This window comes from Chaetomium globosum, genomic scaffold (assembly GCF_000143365.1).
Source record: "Chaetomium globosum CBS 148.51 scaffold_2 genomic scaffold, whole genome shotgun sequence".
NCBI lineage: Eukaryota > Fungi > Ascomycota > Sordariomycetes > Sordariales > Chaetomiaceae > Chaetomium > Chaetomium globosum.
This window is the reverse complement of record NT_165977.1, coordinates 4,044,897-4,062,124: the sequence shown is the minus strand read 5'-3', so window position 1 is coordinate 4,062,124 and position 17,228 is coordinate 4,044,897. Positions and strand designations below refer to the sequence as shown.

At 56.4% G+C, this 17,228-nt stretch overlaps 5 protein-coding genes across 5 annotated transcripts; 1 reads left to right on the top strand and 4 right to left on the bottom strand.

Moving 5' to 3' along the window:
• Positions 1-1,342: 1,342 nt before the first annotated feature.
• CHGG_03391 (uncharacterized protein) lies at positions 1,343-3,446 on the bottom strand (the record flags this gene model as incomplete). Its single annotated transcript, XM_001229906.1, has 5 exons — positions 1,343-1,733; positions 1,792-2,224; positions 2,274-2,663; positions 2,721-2,808; positions 2,862-3,446. The coding sequence occupies 5 exons, from the start codon at positions 3,444-3,446 to the stop codon at positions 1,343-1,345; spliced, it is 1,887 nt and encodes a 628-aa protein (XP_001229907.1).
• A 3,587-nt stretch (positions 3,447-7,033) lies between these two features.
• CHGG_03390 (uncharacterized protein) lies at positions 7,034-8,338 on the bottom strand (the record flags this gene model as incomplete). Its single annotated transcript, XM_001229905.1, has 3 exons — positions 7,034-7,774; positions 7,840-8,068; positions 8,295-8,338. 3 exons carry the CDS (start codon positions 8,336-8,338, stop codon positions 7,034-7,036), a joined length of 1,014 nt encoding a protein of 337 aa, XP_001229906.1.
• A 572-nt stretch (positions 8,339-8,910) lies between these two features.
• Positions 8,911-10,830, top strand: CHGG_03389 (uncharacterized protein; the record flags this gene model as incomplete). The annotated part of the gene is made up of 3 exons (XM_001229904.1): positions 8,911-9,302; positions 9,364-9,731; positions 9,965-10,830. 3 exons carry the CDS (start codon positions 8,911-8,913, stop codon positions 10,828-10,830), a joined length of 1,626 nt encoding a protein of 541 aa, XP_001229905.1.
• A 1,039-nt stretch (positions 10,831-11,869) lies between these two features.
• CHGG_03388 (uncharacterized protein) lies at positions 11,870-13,335 on the bottom strand (the record flags this gene model as incomplete). Its single annotated transcript, XM_001229903.1, has 6 exons — positions 11,870-12,518; positions 12,577-12,634; positions 12,704-12,793; positions 12,864-13,028; positions 13,124-13,142; positions 13,318-13,335. The coding sequence occupies 6 exons, from the start codon at positions 13,333-13,335 to the stop codon at positions 11,870-11,872; spliced, it is 999 nt and encodes a 332-aa protein (XP_001229904.1).
• Positions 13,336-15,250: 1,915 nt separating this feature from the next.
• On the bottom strand, positions 15,251-16,818 carry CHGG_03387 (uncharacterized protein; the record flags this gene model as incomplete). The annotated part of the gene is made up of 4 exons (XM_001229902.1): positions 15,251-15,576; positions 15,647-16,186; positions 16,292-16,508; positions 16,681-16,818. The coding sequence occupies 4 exons, from the start codon at positions 16,816-16,818 to the stop codon at positions 15,251-15,253; spliced, it is 1,221 nt and encodes a 406-aa protein (XP_001229903.1).
• Positions 16,819-17,228: the final 410 nt, after the last annotated feature.

Here is a 17,228-nt window from a genome sequence, read left to right as displayed (position 1 = left end):
CGGTTTGTAGGTCCCGATGTGACCGAATCTCTCTGCCGTCCCACGGCCTTTGTAACGGCGGGTCGGGACACCAAACCACCAAGTGCTCCACAGTCTCCCTGCCTCTCCCGCACTCGCAATAGGGGGTGCGGACCTCCGGGACTTTCACCCTGAACAGGTAGTCCCGGAGGCCTATATCCCCGATACGGGCCTGGGAAAGGAGGGAGCTCTGCGCCTATGTAAGACCTTCGTGTCTCATCAGAGTTTGGGGGGCAAAGAGGCGAAGTGGGGGGGCTTGGCGATTTGTCGTCGGCTCTTATGCCCTAGGTGGAGGATCAGGTTGTAGTCGTAGTCGATGGTGGCGTCGTCGGCGCTGCCGGGGCGTGTGAAAAACGTGGTTTTGATGGGTGCCATGGTTGTTTCCGGCGGAATGCGTGTTGGTGAGTGTGTAGCGAGCAGGAGTGTGAGCAGTAGAACGAGGCCCAGCGACTTGGTTCGGTATGGATTGGATTCGATTCGGGGGGGTAAAAGCCTCTGGGGTTACGGAACTCAGGGGCACTCGATTCCGGGGAAATGAAGCTTAATATGTTTTCGAAGGGCTGGGGTTGTAATATAACCCCCCTAAGCACAAAGAACCGGCGTCCGTGTTGGCTGGTATTTCATTGTCAGTGTTCACTCCAAACAGAGGCTCCTAGCTTGAACATGTAGGGTCTCCCAATGGCGAGTAAACTTGCCCTGTTCCAAGGGGAAAAAAGAACAGCAAGCACTGTGTTGCCACAGGTTGAACAGTGGCTGGCTGTAAGTACCTTTACGGTTCTCGTTTCGGAGAGGCCTGAGTACACAAGTTAGCAACAAATAACAGCCGGACGACAGCCTAAAGGTAGACAAACCATATCCTAACTCGAAATCCGACTCGTAATGTGCGGCTCTTCGAACTGAGTAAGGTCCCGTCTCATGGACGCGAATCAGCTAGCAAAACAATATCGCTCATCGAATAGAAAGCAGTGTCAAGTTTCACGCCTATATATAAATCCAGCCGCCGCTTCCCGCTCAAGAATCCTGGGTATGAGAGCACATTCCTCTGAACCTCGAATCAACGCCATCATCCCCTGACTCATCATGATGCCCCACCAACGAAAAGCGAGATGTGGTGTATAAAGAATAAAATGCAGAAAGCCCCTTTCCTATCTCCTCTGATATTACGGCCACCGCAAACCCCATGAGAATCAGGCGGCGGGTCCATATAGAGAGGAATATCATATACCTAATTTGAGGGAGACATGGCTTCGTGAAACTCCCCGCTCTGCCGTTACCGGACGGTATTTGGTTGAGTAAAAACTAACGCCCCTCGCTTTTTCTCCTATTACCTCCTCACAGACCGTTCCTCTACAGGGCCATGGCTGGCACCGGACAATTCTCGTTCCCGCATCCTCAACTTGTCGGCGCGGATTCGTGCCGCTTCGGTCCCGTCATCAGGATGGGCAACTTCGCGGAACCAGGGATGTTGCAGAGCCTGTTTTGCTGTAATGCGGCGCGCGGGATCGTAGACAAATATCTTCTGGAGGAGATCTAGAAACTGTTGCAAGAATTTGGTGTTCGAGGGGATGATCTCCTGCAAGGGTTTCAGTCGCCAGCGATGATGATGACGAAGAGAGTTAGCACCAACCGGTAGCTTCTTCATGGCTTTGACAAATCTCCGCGATGCCCGTGTGGTATCGGGCATGGGATAGTCGAGTTTGAGGCGCTTGAAGTATCTGCCACATATTAATTAGTTTCCTTGGTCCTATCGTTTATGGGGCGTTGTATACGCACTTGGATGCGGGGTTCCCGCCGTTCCTCGTCATCCTGTTGACCTGGTGGACGAGAGACGAATCGATCTTGGCGTCGACGACTGCTTCCATCATAGCCAGATGCTCGAGGTTATCGTGCGTCTGGAAGAGGGCATCGCCGGTGAAGAATTCGACCAGTATGCACCCAATACTCCAAATGTCGCAAGGGTACGACCACCCAAGCCCGAGGATGATTTCGGGCGCGCGGTAGTGGCGGGTCGACACAACTGACGAGTGATATTCGTCTTGGAAGGTTGCCGAGCCGAAATCGATCAGTCGGATCTCTGTGTCTAGCAGTACCTTTCTTTGGTTGGCTTGGCGGTTACTGTTGTTGGTACTAGCCGACGGTATCTTCCTATTGTACGTGAAGGTCTGGTACTCGTTGTGGCACAGGAGAATGTTCTCCGGCTTCAGGTCTGTGTGGATCAGGTTGAGGTCATGCAGAACTAGTCCGAGTCAGCTCACGTCCCTCCCTAATACGGTTCCGTCCGAGCGGGGGCTCCTTACAAGCTACACTGGTGAGTAGTTGTCGGGCGAAGTTCTGGATCTGGCTATTCGGGAAGGGCACGAAACTGTTGCTCTTAAGAAAGTCGAATACGCTCTGTCCGAGCAGATCCATGACGATGCATATATGCCCGCGGTAGTCGAAGCAGTCTCGGAAGTGAATGCAGCGGTTCCGGTTCTCCTCGTCATTGGCTCTGAGAGTCTCCAGTACCCGAAGTTCGATCTTACTCGCTTCGCGGTACTTTTGCACCGAACGGATGATCTTGATGGCGACCAGTTTTTCCGACACCTTATCTCTTGCTTGTACGACCTTGCCGAACGTGCCTTGTCCGAGCAGCTTGACCATTTGATCTACGAGCGAAATCGGTCAGCCCAACACGGTTCGTGAATGGCGGAGCGGACACTTACATCGTTCAGTCAGGTCATTGTCGGGGACGACGATGTAGTGGCCATCGTCATCGTCGACACGGACGTTTTTGCTAATGGGGGGGCTAGACTGCTGGTTAGCCGCGCTATGCAAGCATGACATCGGAGAAGCAGACGACTCACATCGGCAACAACTTTGATGTGCACATCACGGGCCTTCTTGGGGGGATTGGGCGGTGGCCGGTAGTGGGCGAGGGCATCGGTATATATCGCAGCCTCGCGACGCCTCGCTTCGTTTGCGATCTGCTGGCGAGTTGTCCTCTTCCGCTTCTGGCCGGATTGTGCTCCATCGTACTCGTACTGGCCATTTGAGGAGAGCGATCCCAGTGATGTCGCTGCTGTCGTATGGATTGCCGAGTTTGTCCGGTCGCTTGCGGCAGTGGACTTGCTGGGGGTATGGGAGCCGAGAGCAGCACTGTGGTGGACGGGATCGTACGGTGTGGGCTCATCGTCTCGTTTCCGCTTCTTGGCTGAGGATCCGGGTGCACTACCGTTTGTTACGACGTGCGAGCGACCGTTCGCGAGGGTCTGCACGGCGGTGGTCGGTACATTCGCACGCTCGGGCTCCGGCGTGTCATCAATCACGATGATCTCTTTGGGCAAGCCATTCTTGTAGAAGGTCTTCCAGTCCGGTTCCCTCGACCGGCGTTTCTTGCGGGGAGGTTGCGGCTCCGCCAGAGGTTGGGCCTGCGAAGCTGCTGTGCCCATAGTTGGATAGAGGTGATTAAGTATCGACGTCTCATCGGCTGGTTCGTGCGGTGCGACTCTCGCGTGGCCCGACGGCACGGCAGCTACTCCATTTCCTGACGAGTGGCTCGCGGTAGAGTAGCCTGGAGACGGATACGCCAAGCGGGTGGTAGGCGGGAGAATTGGGTTCGGTGGACGGTAAGATGACGAGTTTGGCTGGGGATACGACTGGTGTGGGTGGTGTTGGTAACGGAAATGGTGCGGACTGTAGTGAGGCAACGTTGCCGTCGCAGTTGTCGGCGTCGACATGATCGCTCTTTCGTTGACCGCGATAGAAATAGTCGTGAGGAACAGGGTATTTTGTGAATGGGAATGCAAAAGGAAGCCGAGGGCTTCCAAGTTGGGGCGAGAAAGGGTGGAAGAAGTTGCTGGTGACTGGAGTTGAACAGCAGGTTTGTGTGTGGTGTGGTGGGCGACCTCGCTGGGGGGTTTTGCGCTGCGCGGCGGTTGTTGCCCGCCAAATGAGGTCCCTGGGCCTGAAGCGCGTGGTTCGCAGCTGCTCAGTTCCGGTCGCTAACAAACCAAAACCTTGTTAGTGGCCGAGTCAGCATTTGTTTTCGTGCCGAGTCTCAGAAACAGTTATTGTTCTCGGGAGTCCATGAAGTTGGAAATGGAACAGACTGGGTATGCCACGATATGGAACTCGGCCAGATTCCAGGTTCCAGATTCCCTTGACAGAAGAGGGAGGCGGCTCACGGCTGGCAGGGACCTGAACCCTCAGCAGGTAAGTGGTGGTCTGTGTGCCAGGCTCGGGTCGCAACACCGGTTGTGCGTGGCAGAGCCCACTCGTTCAACAGGGACCTGGCCAAAAGAGAACCGGATTTCCGCTGTGGCCGAGGGACGGTTGATTGCCCTACTGAGCATGCACGTTTCGCTCGGCAACGCCGTTACAGGAGTCGGGGTTTTGCCAGCCGCAAGGGCACGCATTGAACTCTTGCTTTGCGGGTCTACAAGTAATTTATCTACACATTATCGAATCCAAATTGACGGCTTTCACCAAGAAATCCCAGCCCATAAAAGACCTTCACGGGGAAAATGAAATCGATCCAACTTTCGAAATGCCTCTGCAGTGAACGGCAAATGGAAGCCGCCGAGGGCGGCCGTGGCTTCCGCCAAGTCACGGCTGGCACCTTCTCGAGTTGTGGGCTCCGTGGTTAAACAAGCTGGCACCGTGCCTTCAGCTGATCGCTGGCCGCAGCCACCTTCCTGTGGGATTATTGAACAGTGCGAATGAGGCCTTCCCGATACAAACCCACCTCGAGCCCACTCACCATGTGCACGAGTTCTTTCGTCCTTTTGTAACAGCGCTGTATTCCCTCCCAGGGGCCACTGCCCTGTTTGGCAAGCCGCAACAGCGCCGCCTTCGAGCATTCCAGCACAAGAACGCCACTGGAAGATGATGGTGGACCTTTCGCCGGGTGGGGGCTCCGGCTCCTGTGCATCGCCGACTGATGGGCGAGCGATGCGACATGGCCAGCTCCAACCCCTGTCCCATCTCCCTACTCAGATACCTACTTTAAAACCTTGGGCATAGTTACGAAGTGCCTGGGCATCATTGTAAGCCAGTACTCGAACCCTGTCATCGCCCGCTTGAAAAGCGTGGCGTCACCAACAAAGCGATTGGGGGTGTTCTCCCATGCAGGTCGGACTGAGCACCGAGCCTGCGGGCCGTGTTTGGTCAGCGATGAGGATAGATCCGACGTCCCACCATGCAGCAGAGATTCCCAGGTTGACTCTCATCCTTCGGCGGTCTGAAACGAGCGCGGGAATTCGGTGAATTACTTTAACTGGCGAGTCAGCTTCCAAGGCTCTTCAAAACCCGTCCATCATCGAACGTGCTACGGCTCGTGGTCCCTGCCCATGCCACAATCGGGCTTGCTCCCGAGTCTTACATGGAAGAGACATCTCAGGCTGCTCTTGGCTTTGACTGGAAGGGCCAGCCGGCTATGCAGAGCTCTACCGGAAAGGAGAATGAGGGGCCGTCAGGATGAAGGAAACAAGACCGAGCCGAGACACTAAACAAGGGGATTTTGGTAATTAATATCCCCGAAGAATATGGGGAGGGTGCCCCATCAGCGGCTCCTGTATCATGTTCCCGAAGTGATCTTCCTTTGGGAATCCGCTAGTCATTATCCAGGCGAATCGCGCTGGAACTCCCGAAGCAGATGCTAGCGCGTTTCCCAGCAACACAACCGCGAGCTGGTGCCAGGGTTTCCTCCCTGGTTTGGCACCAGAAGCAACCTGAGGCATGGTGATCAACGACAGCGGGCGGGAAGCGACACGCTTCTCAACAAGTTCAGCCTTCGAATTCTCGGCCACATCCCTTTCGCGCATTGGCAGGGGTCAATTTTTCGTTGGCAAACCCGCCCAGCAGCGACCCAAAGATGGACCGTCCACCCCCAGACAATCTGTCTGAGGCTCGACTCGCACACTCGACACAACCTCGTACTTTGCAGTTTCCAACCAAACCTGAAATCAAAAACCGTTTGCGTTCGAGCCTCCCTCACCAAATAACTACCTACGTATGTGGTGTGGGAAATGACTTCATCCTCCTGCCGGCACCTGCATCCGATGACCACCCTTAGCGACGGGAAGCCGTAAGAGAACAAACTCGCAGCGACCCTTCTGCGGGGTCGCAGCGCCAGCAGCGAATTGCGACGACCGGGACCGGAAAGGTAACCGGCACCTGCGGGGCAGCAGGCACAGCACCGTCCCTAAAAGGGACCACGAGTGGCACCAACCACGACCCGGTCCCCGTTCGCGTCGATTATTACCTCGCCGTCACACAGGAAGGCCTTCCCAGCCAGTGGGAATGCAGGGAGCGAGGGATGTTTCTTGGTCCCATCTCCAGTCTCCAGTCGTGCGGGACGCCGCTACGTCAGGTTGGGAGGAGGCTCTTTGTCCGTTCCCACACGATAAGAGTGGGGGGGCGAGGTGCCTGAACGCCTCAAGTTGTTGGGAGTTCAAAAGAGCGAGTCAAGGAGCGCATTTCCTTGCGGTCGTGATTGTGGCCTTCGGAGCCCCGCCCCTCCTAACACTTCGCCTTCGCGTCCCAACAGGTCCGGCCTGGGCTCTTGTCGTCTTACACCTGACCTAATCCTTGGCGAGATTCAGGAGAAAGGCTCCGACTCCCTTTTGCTGTGTGACAACCCCACTTAGATCTCACAAACTTGCCTCCGTTCGATGATCTGACAATCTGTTCATCGTCAAAGTAATTTGGCATTTGGATGCCGGCGAGTTGTGACGGTGCGGTGTTTTAAAGTCCAGGGTTGAGACTGGGGTTGTGGCACGCCCAGCTGTCCCCAAATCTTAGCATTCGCATTCCATCTCCCTTTTCTTGAAACAGGTGTCTAAATGTCGAAAGTCAAAACGTCCCAGATCCTACTCCAGGCTATGCCATGCAGCACGCTATGCAAAGCTACCGAACAGCGTATCGTCCAGATTGAATCGAGTTCCCGTGAACCCGCCACCACCTGAATCCGAAATCCGCCACTGCCCCCCAAACCCAAACCACCAAGCCGAACCAAACCCCTTCCGAAATGGCCTAACTAAATCCCCCTGTTAAACTCAACCAACCCGCCCTCCCCTCCCCTCCCATGGAACTCCTCCTCCAAACTCTCAGCCTTGATGCGCTGGCGCTGGGGAAACGCCGCCAACGCAAGGGGCAGCGCCGCGTAGCTCGTGATCAGGATCAGGCCGAGGTTGACGGGGGTGGTCCAGCGCGGGTTCTTGCGCAGCCACGCGCCGCGCTGCAGGCGCACCAGCAGCAGCGGCGGCAGCACCATGATGGGCGAGCTGTTGAACACGCGGCTGGCCGCCGTCTCGGCCACGGCCAACGTCGCCGCCTTCTTGCTCTTGCCCAGGCTCTTCTCGCCGCCGCTGCTGCTGCTGTCGTCGTCCGCCTGCGGCGCCTTTTCTAGTGCCGCGGCCGGGCTTGTTTCCACCGCCGTCTCGGCCTTGGTCTTGGTCTTGGCCGTAGCCGGGAAGACGTCGATTCCCGTGCGCATCTCCTCGCCGCGCATGAGGAAGACGTTGAGGGCGCCGGCGCTGGCGACCGCGGCGAAGGGCACCAGACGGGTGAGGATGAGGCGGGTGGAGGGCGAGAGGCTCTTGAGACGCGGGACCAGGCTGTTGAGCCCGACGGCGACGGAGCAGGAGGCGGTCACGGCGAGGAAGTAGGACTGGGCGATCTTGGACCAGGACAGTGGGGACGACTTGTTCGAGTTGGAGTAGTTGATGGCGACGTTTAGGGACTGGTTGGCAACCTGCCAGGCTATTGTACCGCGGTTCTATGGGGCACGGAAAGTCAGAAAGAGAGTTGGAGGGAGGGGTAGAGGGTTGGGGGGGGACGTACACCGAGGCCTGGAGTCAACATGCCCGCTGTGACGACCAAGTTGGAGAGCACGAAGCATGACATGCGGAAGGGCAGAAAAACGGCTTCGCCTGTGTCCGGGTGAAGTGTTGAGTCGACAATCTTCTTGGCCCGCCATAGTTCGGGTGTCATCGAGTTCACATGGCCTTGCTTGTATGCGATCAGGGCATTCTTGGCTTGTTCGAGACCGGCGCTACCGACGAGGAGGGTACTGGAGAGATAATCAAATCAGCGCATGTCCGTGAGTCAGACGGGCTTCTTCTGGCCCCAATTGATGTCGATATCAACCTCCATCCGTGTTTGCGCTGTGGCAGGAGGGTACACACCCGGCGCATCCCCCCATCCCCCCAGCTCCTCCACCCATCGAGCGTTCTCACCTAGGATCCGTGATTCCCATAGTATGCCTGACACGCCCCCAGTAAGTACTAAGGTCGTACTGTGACTCTGGGAGAGCCCGGCTGCCTGGGAGAGAAGCGGACATGCTGGCGGCTGTCCCTTTGAGGTGCGGTGGTGGTGCAGAAACGGCGACGAAAGAGTGAAGGATATGATAAGGAAGAACAGCGAAGGTACTAGTTACGAGCAATGAATGGCCCAAAACAATGCACTTCTAGTCACCAGGAACCAACCACCCGTCTCTAGCCGCCAACTGTCCACGACCGCACTGGTGCTGTGTCGCAAAACGATTTGAGGAAAGCGTTAAAACGGCTTGCCGAGATGGTGGCGCTGGTGGCCCTGAAAAAGACTCCGGCGTCGGTGGAGTACAGGGTTGTTGATAGCGGATTGCGGGGCATCCTAGCCTTTCTGCGGCGGGTAACAGGGGGTGCAAGATGAAGGCCGGGTTGCCCCGCTTACCGCCGGACGGGACGAGATTCCCATGATCGGACGCTGGGCGTGCGTAACCGGAGCTGCATCATCCGTCCTGCAAACGCGTGCCCGCCAACACCTCAACACGAAAGAACCGCCGTCTAACGCGATGGACGCCGTACCACAGTAATATTAAATTGGATTACGAACGAAGAGCAATTGGGCCATTCGGTCCCCCTCCCGCTGACGATGACGTTCAGCCAGGGACTGCTACGGCGGCTGCCCTTCTCGGCATCGACAACTCCCCTCCAGGCCCTGACCTATCTGCTGGGCATATCTCTATTCAGCATCTCGTTCCTCGTGTTCCTCAATAGCAGTGTCTCGTTTGTTATCACTGACCTGATTGGCATCAAGGATGGCGTGGGCGACATTGTAGGCACTCTAGGCTTCGTCGACGAGATTGTGGTCCTCATCGCCTGTCCCATCTGGGGACTAGTTTCGGACCGCAGTGGCGTGCGCTATGTTGCCGTGGTTGGATATTCCATCATTGGCCTGTCCCTATTCCTATTCGTCCAGGCGCGCAATGTCTATCCGCAGCTGTTGCTAGCTAGGATACTCTTTGCCGTGGGCGCTGCAGCCGTGTAAGTGATTCAGTGACTCGGAGAAGCAACAATATGCTAATAATCCATGTGTGTCATCTAGAACCACCATGGTTACGGCCATCCTTCCATCATTGACCGACGAAACCGGGCCGGCCGCAGAACCCCCACGCGGACCAGTCTCACCCGGCGGAAGACCGAGCGTGACGCTGTCTGTCGACTCCGAGGCGACCATCACCCCCGAACGCTTTCGCGGCGATAGCAACCAGACATCCACGGATGGAGAAGAACCGTCCATAGGCTCGGAGGGCAAGGGCAAATCCTCCGCACTCGCCGGATACGTCGGTCTCTTCACTGGCTGCGGCGCCCTAGTGGCGCTCGTTCTCTTTCTTCCCTTGCCAGCTCGCTTCAGCCACGTCGACGGCGTGACATTTGCCGACGCAATCAAGGACAGCTTCTATATTGTCGGCAGTATTTCCTTCCTGGTCGCCATATTCGTCTTCTTCGGGCTACGTGGCCTACGAGGCGAAGAAGGTAAAGGTTTCCGGATGCTCTTTGGTTCAAGGGGTTCAACCCCTCGAGGAACAAGCGGCTCCAACTCATCTGCCTCCATTAAAAACGTAAGACCCAACCAAACCCCCAACGCTCCCCCCCCACACCTTTTCTTCCTACCCTCCCAAATAACTCCCTCCCTCCCCCTAGAGAATCCTCCCCTACCACCACCTCCTCAAACGCGCCCTCCAGCTCGGCCTCACCGACCACGACATCACCCTCGGCTACCTGGGGCGGCTTCGTCGCGCGGGCATCCACCGTCGCCATCTCCCTCTTCCTCCCGCTCTTCGTCAACACCTACTTCTTCAGCCGCGGCTTCTGCCAGGGGTCGCCCACCGATTCCTCGCCCGAGCTCAAGAAGGAGTGCCGCCAGGCCTACGTGCTCTCGTCCATCCTCGCCGGCGTCGCCCAGCTCGTCGGCCTCGTCTGCGCGCCTCTCTTCGGCTACCTCGCCAGCCGCCGCACCCGCATCAACTGGCCCGTCATCGTGTCCGCTGTGTTGGGGATCGTCGGGTACGTGGCGTTTCCGATGCTGGAGAGCCCCGAGTACAAGGATGTGGAAGGGCGGGGTGGGAGCCCAGTGGTGTTTTTGCTGGCTGCCCTGATGGGGGTGAGCCAGATCGGCGCGATTGTGTGCAGTCTGGGGTCGCTCGGGCGCGGTGTGTTGAAGGTGGAGGTTGTCAACGTGCTGGCGCGGGTGGGCGGGGATCAGGAGACACTCATCGAGGACGCGGACGGCGAGGGTGATACGGCGCCGTTGCTGGAAAATGCGGCTACGTTGCCGGAGGATACGGTTTCGAGGGTGAGGCTGAAGGGGTCAGTGGCTGGGGTGTATTCGTGGTTTGGCGGCGCGGCGATTTTGCTGCTGACCAAGCTGGGCGGGTATTTGTTCGACGTTTGGTCTACGGGCGCGCCGTTCTACTTGATGGCTGTGTTTAACGGGGTGTTATTGCTTGCCAGCATCGTGATCGATGTTGGCCGAGCGACTGGTGCTAGGAGGCGACACCACCTGCTTTGATCATGCCACAAACGGCCTTTGTATGCTCAACATGATATCTTGGTTGGAATAGTACATGACTCCCCATCTCACTAGACGCTCTAATCAAACCTGCCATCGACGGTGCTTTTAGGGACTAGCTCGGACAATAATATGGCTTAGGAAGAACGCTACAAATCCCTTGGATCGACCTATGAACATCAGGGGCACATGTCGTACATCCCGCGGTACAGTCACAGACTCTGACAACGTCGAGGCCCTTGGCAGCATTAGTCATGCCATACAGGAGACGGCAACGCTTTAGTCATCGTGTGGTTACTTTCTACTGAATATGGTTATTTGTTGACTTGACATATATGCCCTAGGCAACGCAACTTTCAGGGGGTTGCCGGAGAAAGAGGCTGGGACGGAGCGGACAGGAAGTCCATGTTGTTTGATGACGGGCCGGCCCCATTGTCATTCTACCTGTCAAGTACATACAAACTAAGTCTACGTTCTGTTTAGGGCCACGCCAACGCGGATGAGTATTGTCTGTGTATTCACAGAGTTACCTGTTGGAGCCCCAGCCGTCGGTAGGCTGTTAGCCAGCTCATTATCCCAGCACAAGACCTACCTCTACCCCAAGTTCATCGCCAGTACTCACCGCACATATCACTGCCATACGTGGACCGTGGCGTAAAGGGGAATACGTAAATCAACCGACGCTACCAATACAGAAATGGCGGAAGCGGCGTGAAATTCCATTTTTGGTCCGAAGCGGCCAACCATTTTCCGGATACACATGACCATGCAAATATCAAGGGAAACCCAAGGGCCGGTGCTGGGTTAAAAAGAGAAAAGGAAACTTTCGTTGTTTAGAGGTGAAGTATGGAGGAACCATTTGCTTTGCCGTTCATTGAGGCGGGAAGTTTGCCCCCAAGCTGGACCACATTGTAGTCGACGGACAATGCACATGCCTATGCCCTCCTTTCCCGCTATCCTTCATTGCCCTCTTGAAGCCGCAAACGCAGGGAACATGAGTCGATGTCTAGTTCCCGGGGAGTAGCCCAATATGCGGAGTTTACTTGGAGCCGCCCAAGCTAGGGAAGGCATCCTCGTCATTCGTGTTAATGGGCTTGTTCTCCTGGCCACGGGCGCCGCCGCGACCACCACGGAACTCGCCACGCGACTCGCCGCGGGGAGCGCCACGGCCACGACCACGGGCACCATCACCACGGCCACGACCACCGCGGAACTCGCCACGGTCACCGCGAGTGCCACGGTCACCACGCTCGCCGCCACGACCACCACGGCCGCCGCGGGTGCGCTCAGGCTCGATGTAACGGTTCTCGAGCTCGACGAACTGCTTCGTCTTGCGCTCACGCTCGCGCTTGGTCTTGCCGCCGGAGGCCGGGAAGAGCTCCTCCTCATCGTCCTTCGCAAGAGGGGCAAAATCCTTCCACTTGTCGTCCTTGACACCCTCGTTGGGCTGACGGACGTTGAGCTCGGCCTCGAGAGCGGCCTTCTTCTCGGCCTGCTGGACGAGGTACTCATCGTAGGTGATGTGCTTCTCTTCGGGCTCCTCCTCCTTGACCTCGCCCTCAGCAGCAGCCTCACCCTCGGCCTTCTGCTCAGACTGGGCAATCTCGGCAGCCGCTTGCTCGTCCTTCAATTCAGCCTCGCCTTCGTTGGCGCCCCACGACTGGGCAGCCTGCTTCTCGGAGTTGCTACTACAGAGGGTGTTAACAGCGGCTTGGGAGACTACGGGGTCATGCATGGTGGGCTTACTGAAGTGCGCCTCTGAAGGGGTGACGATCGCCCTCCTCGCGTCGACCACCACGGCCTCCTACGAAGTCAACGTTAGCTCAAGTTCGCCAGCTTAAAAGTTGATTATTTTTGGCGGGGTGCAACTTACCACGGAAGCCACCACGACGTCCGCCGCGGGGAGCCTCATCTGTAGACTTAACACGGTTGGAGTCCCGTCCAGCGCCACGGTCACGGAAGGCTAGTTTGATCGTTAGTAAAAGAAAAAGAAAATCATAAGATCGAGCTCGGGGATATTAGGGGCTACATACCAGCCTCGTTACCGCCGACATTAGCGCCGCCCCGACGGTTGCCAGTCGTGACCGGACCCTTGGAGGGAGCTAGGCCATCAGTGTTGCGCTTGACGGTGTGGGTCGACGTCTTCTCGACGGGCCTTAGGGGAGGAGCGGGGGGCTCATCTCCCTCGATGTCGTTACCTACGGCTTGATGTTAGTATCGGGGCGTTGTGGTTGCGTCAGAGCGCGGCCGAGCTCGGGATGGTTCGTCAATCGGCGAGTGGGAGGTAACCAACCGAGGAGGTCGTAGAGGTTCTGTTTATAAATCAAGAGTCAGTATCGCGATTCGAAACTGTGAAGCTCTGGTGGCCGAGAGCTGTTCAAGCCATGATGGATGCACGATTGGTCGAAGCAAGCAAGGCCCGCATCGACAGTGGTGCAGAAAACGTGGGTAGAGAGCTCCCCCGCTCGATCAAAAAGTAGAACGCACCTTGGTAGCGACAGACATCTTGCCGCTGTGGTTTATCGCCCTTCAAGGCGTATAAAGTTAAGAAAACCACAAGCTCCGGACGGAGTGAAATAAAGGGGAGATGGTGGGTGAAACGAGCACGTCGCAGGACGAGCCCTGGTTCAGTGCGCCTGTTTGTTTCCGGGTGGTGTCCACGGCGGAATTTTCTCTGGGTTGTGACAGCAGCGAAGAATTGGAGCTCCTGCTATGGTTACTGCTGGGTCAATTCGCCTGGGAAAGCACCTGCACGGACCGCTTGCTGCCCCACCACCCCTCGCAACCTGAGCCGACGTTTTTCCTTTTTTGAAAATTCAGTGCGCGGGGTTCTTTTTTTGTTAGGGCTTCGGCCTGCTCCAGCCTTGGAAGCGGCAAAGCGTTGCATCACAATCAAGCGAGTGAGGGGTAGCAAAGTCCCCATTTTGTCGCTGCGTTCGCGCCGACCAGTCGTCGCATAGGAGTCGCAGCAAAACCCTTTCTGGAATTAACTAGCGCAGATCGATGGCCAAATCATTGACAATACATATTGTCTACATTTGCCATTGGAAGGATTCGGGATTGGAGTAAACAACTGGTCCGGTTCCTGGCCAACGAACATGATCGCTGCCGCTGACCCCAGCAAGGACATCATCAACCCCGCAATGCCGACCCTTGATATCGACAATGATAGCTTCGCTGAGTGCGATATATATGCCCAGAACTTGTGGCTTGTTATCATTATTCGCCAACTTTACCGTTTCTTTTCGCGCATTGAATAATTAGTACGAAGCTAGAGTTTCCATGCTTCGCAAGCCATTGTGCACCTGCTAGCGGCGCGCCTACGGGTTCATTACAGGAAAATTACTGCGTAAGATGATGTTGGCCACCCACTCCTGCTAACTAAACACCCACTCCTATGACCTCGGAACACTCGCTTGTCATAAGGGGTGCCCCGCTTTTCTCAGAACTTCATTCAGTCAAGCATGACCTGTTTCTCAAGAATGAGTCTCATTCTAATTTCCCCATGGCTATAAAGAATTCTGACCGAGGAACATCATTCTCGGCCTGGGATGTTGCTCTCCGGTTCACTTGTAGGACTCGGCTCGAGCTATTGTAGACGATGGTATGAGACAAGGGTCGCCAGTTGCAGAATGAACGCTTCATAAGCTACTATTTATTGGAGATGGGCTTGCATTTTATACTAATAAGCCTTGCAGCTTTATGATACCGCAACTGAAGCACCGAGCGGGTGGTTTAAGAGGTTTCCATGGTAACCGATCCCGTCCCTCGCCGACATCACCAATATGCTGGCCTGCTCAAACAGAACCCTCCCTGTTCCGCATGGTAACACCCACCGCTCGCGGGTGCCCCAGGTCTCCTTTTCTGACTTATCCGCACTCGTATCACCGCTTCCTTGAAGAGCAAAACTTTTATAGACCGCAACTATATCCTCAGCAAAACGCCTGGCAATGATCAGAACTCGAACTATCAACGCCATCTCGACAGTCGGGTATTATGTTGTTTTCTGGAATCCATCAACGTGGCTGTGAAACAGATTCAAACGTTTGTCGTTGCCCGCCCGCTGGAAATGAGCGGGGGATGGATATCGTTTTTTTTTCCTCGCAACCCAGTCTCGCTGCCCAAAGCAAATTGCTCGTGGGGTATCTCGAAAAACTTTTGTTGTCCACACCTCTAGAATTTCTTGTCACAGGGGGCGGGTGAGGATGCCGTCGAACCTCTGTTTCTTTTCTCTCTTCCTCCGCAGATCGCCTCGGGTCCCTTCCGAGACGCGCCTTGGTGCTCTGGGTCTCCTAGACATGGTCTCGACGCACAGAATGATGCGCCCCAACGCTCATAGGAAACCCATCAGTGGCACTTCGAGTAGGCTAGCTCTTCTCATCGACACCCTGGTTGGTCGTAGAGTCGATCGGCTGATATTTTACCGCATGTTGCTGGTATCGAACGAGAATTGTGTGGGAAAGGCCATGCTCGCGCTCAGCCCAAAGGGGTCGAAATCATAGCTCGGGTCCAGCAGTTGAGTCATTGAGGGGTAGGTTGGATGCTGCGTATGAGCGACGTTTTCGATCGGCGACTGTCCGGCGATGGCCTGACCTCCGGGCGGTCCAGTGGTAACCGGGGACGAGAGGGACATTGATTGTGGCTCGCCGGCATAGGTCGAGCCGGGATAAGGGCCAGGCCCACTTGGTGTATCGGGGGCGTCGCCGCCATCGTCCATCATATCAGCAGCGGCATCATATTCCTGTTCTGTATTTGACGTATTAAAACCTAGGACGACAGAGTTCTGTTGGAAAGGAAACGGAGGGGAAAAGGGAACGGGCCAACTTGCCGAGCTGCTCAATGTGGTTTTGGAATGAAGGTGTTGGATAGAATGGAGCTGAGGTCCCGGAGACACCCCGTACGTGATTAGCGCCCGGCGGGAGACCGGGAATTTGCACTTGTCGAGGCCCTGGTAAGCCCTGAAGAGGTGCCAAGTGAGGTGGCGCTGCTTTCATCCCGGCGACAGGCGGCATCGGCGACCGAACTTGACCGTTGAGATGCTCGGATCCGGCAGGAGAAGCGGCGTGCTGGGAGCCGAAAGCCGCGGTTCCAGTTGGCGAAGCCGAATGAGACGACGGGGTGTGCTGGTTCTTGGGGGACATGGCCGACTGGTGGGAGTGCATCGGTGGTGGTAATGGGGATACGGGAATGCCTGGCTCGAGCTTTGGCGCAATGCCTGAAGTCGATCGACGAGCATGATGTCTGTTTAGAATGGCCCGCTGAATCGGCGGCGGCTGCACCAGATTTTGGGGAACATGGGTCGGGCCCAGATTTGGGCTGCCGGTTTTGGCACGAAGCTCAGCTTGCACATCGATGCCTACGAGGTTCAACGCGTTAACAACGAAGAAACAGATAGAGAAAGCACGCCCCTTGGCAAGGAGGAGCTTGTGGGCCCGAGATTTGAGTAGGTGTCTAACTGTACCTTTCTCCAAGAGAACGCGTTCTAGCAGCGAGTTCTTGTAACGCAGCATGAGACACTCATCGGCGGCATGTCGATGAGCAGCCTGGAGGTTAGCCAGGTTTTGCTCATGGGTTCGGATGGCCTCCTCGAGTTGCTTGATGTACTCGGTCCGGCGCTCACGGAAGGCCGCTTGTGCTTGGCGGTTTCTTTGCTTCCTCTCCTCAGACGTCGCATAGATCTATCGATTGCATTAGCAGATGCGCACGTACAAGTCCCAACCCATGATATATGATATATCGGGATCGGAATGGCGACGGGATGGGACGAACACCCTTGGCTTTTGCCCAGAGACAACCTGGAAGCCAAGGAGAGGGGCGGGGCACATGCCCGCAATACTCTTGTTGACGTACCGGTTTGCGACCCCCTTTTCGCTTCGGTTGTTGATTTTCAGCCTGTTGCTGCGGAGGCGCAGCGGGGGCCTCTCCCTCTGGGCTTGACCCCATTGATTCTTCGCTATCCTCCTTGGGCGGATTTTTGTCGACAGACATCTTATCGGACATATCCTCGACTGTCCGAGGGAGGCAAGAGAGCGTGCGTCTTGGGGGGGGGGGCTTCTTGCACAAAGGGGCTGGCTCTCTGGCACGGGACTTCTAAGTTTTGGCGCCAACAGCTATCCTAATGGCTACCACACCACACTGCGCTACCCTGACCACAGGGCGTTTGCCTTTGTGCGGGGCAGCCAGCGTCAGCGGTGGGATGCGAACGCCGGGCGCTGCAACCACCTGAATGAACTTCTGGTTCGGGCGACAAAGCACGACGGCAGCGCGACCTGCTGCTGCTGCTGCTGCTGTATCCCACGCCCAACCCCAGAAAATATCCAAAAGACACGAACACCACCCGGGGTTGCTTGATCTCAGGACCGGGGAGTGAGTGGCACCAATCAGTGCGTCATCTGGGG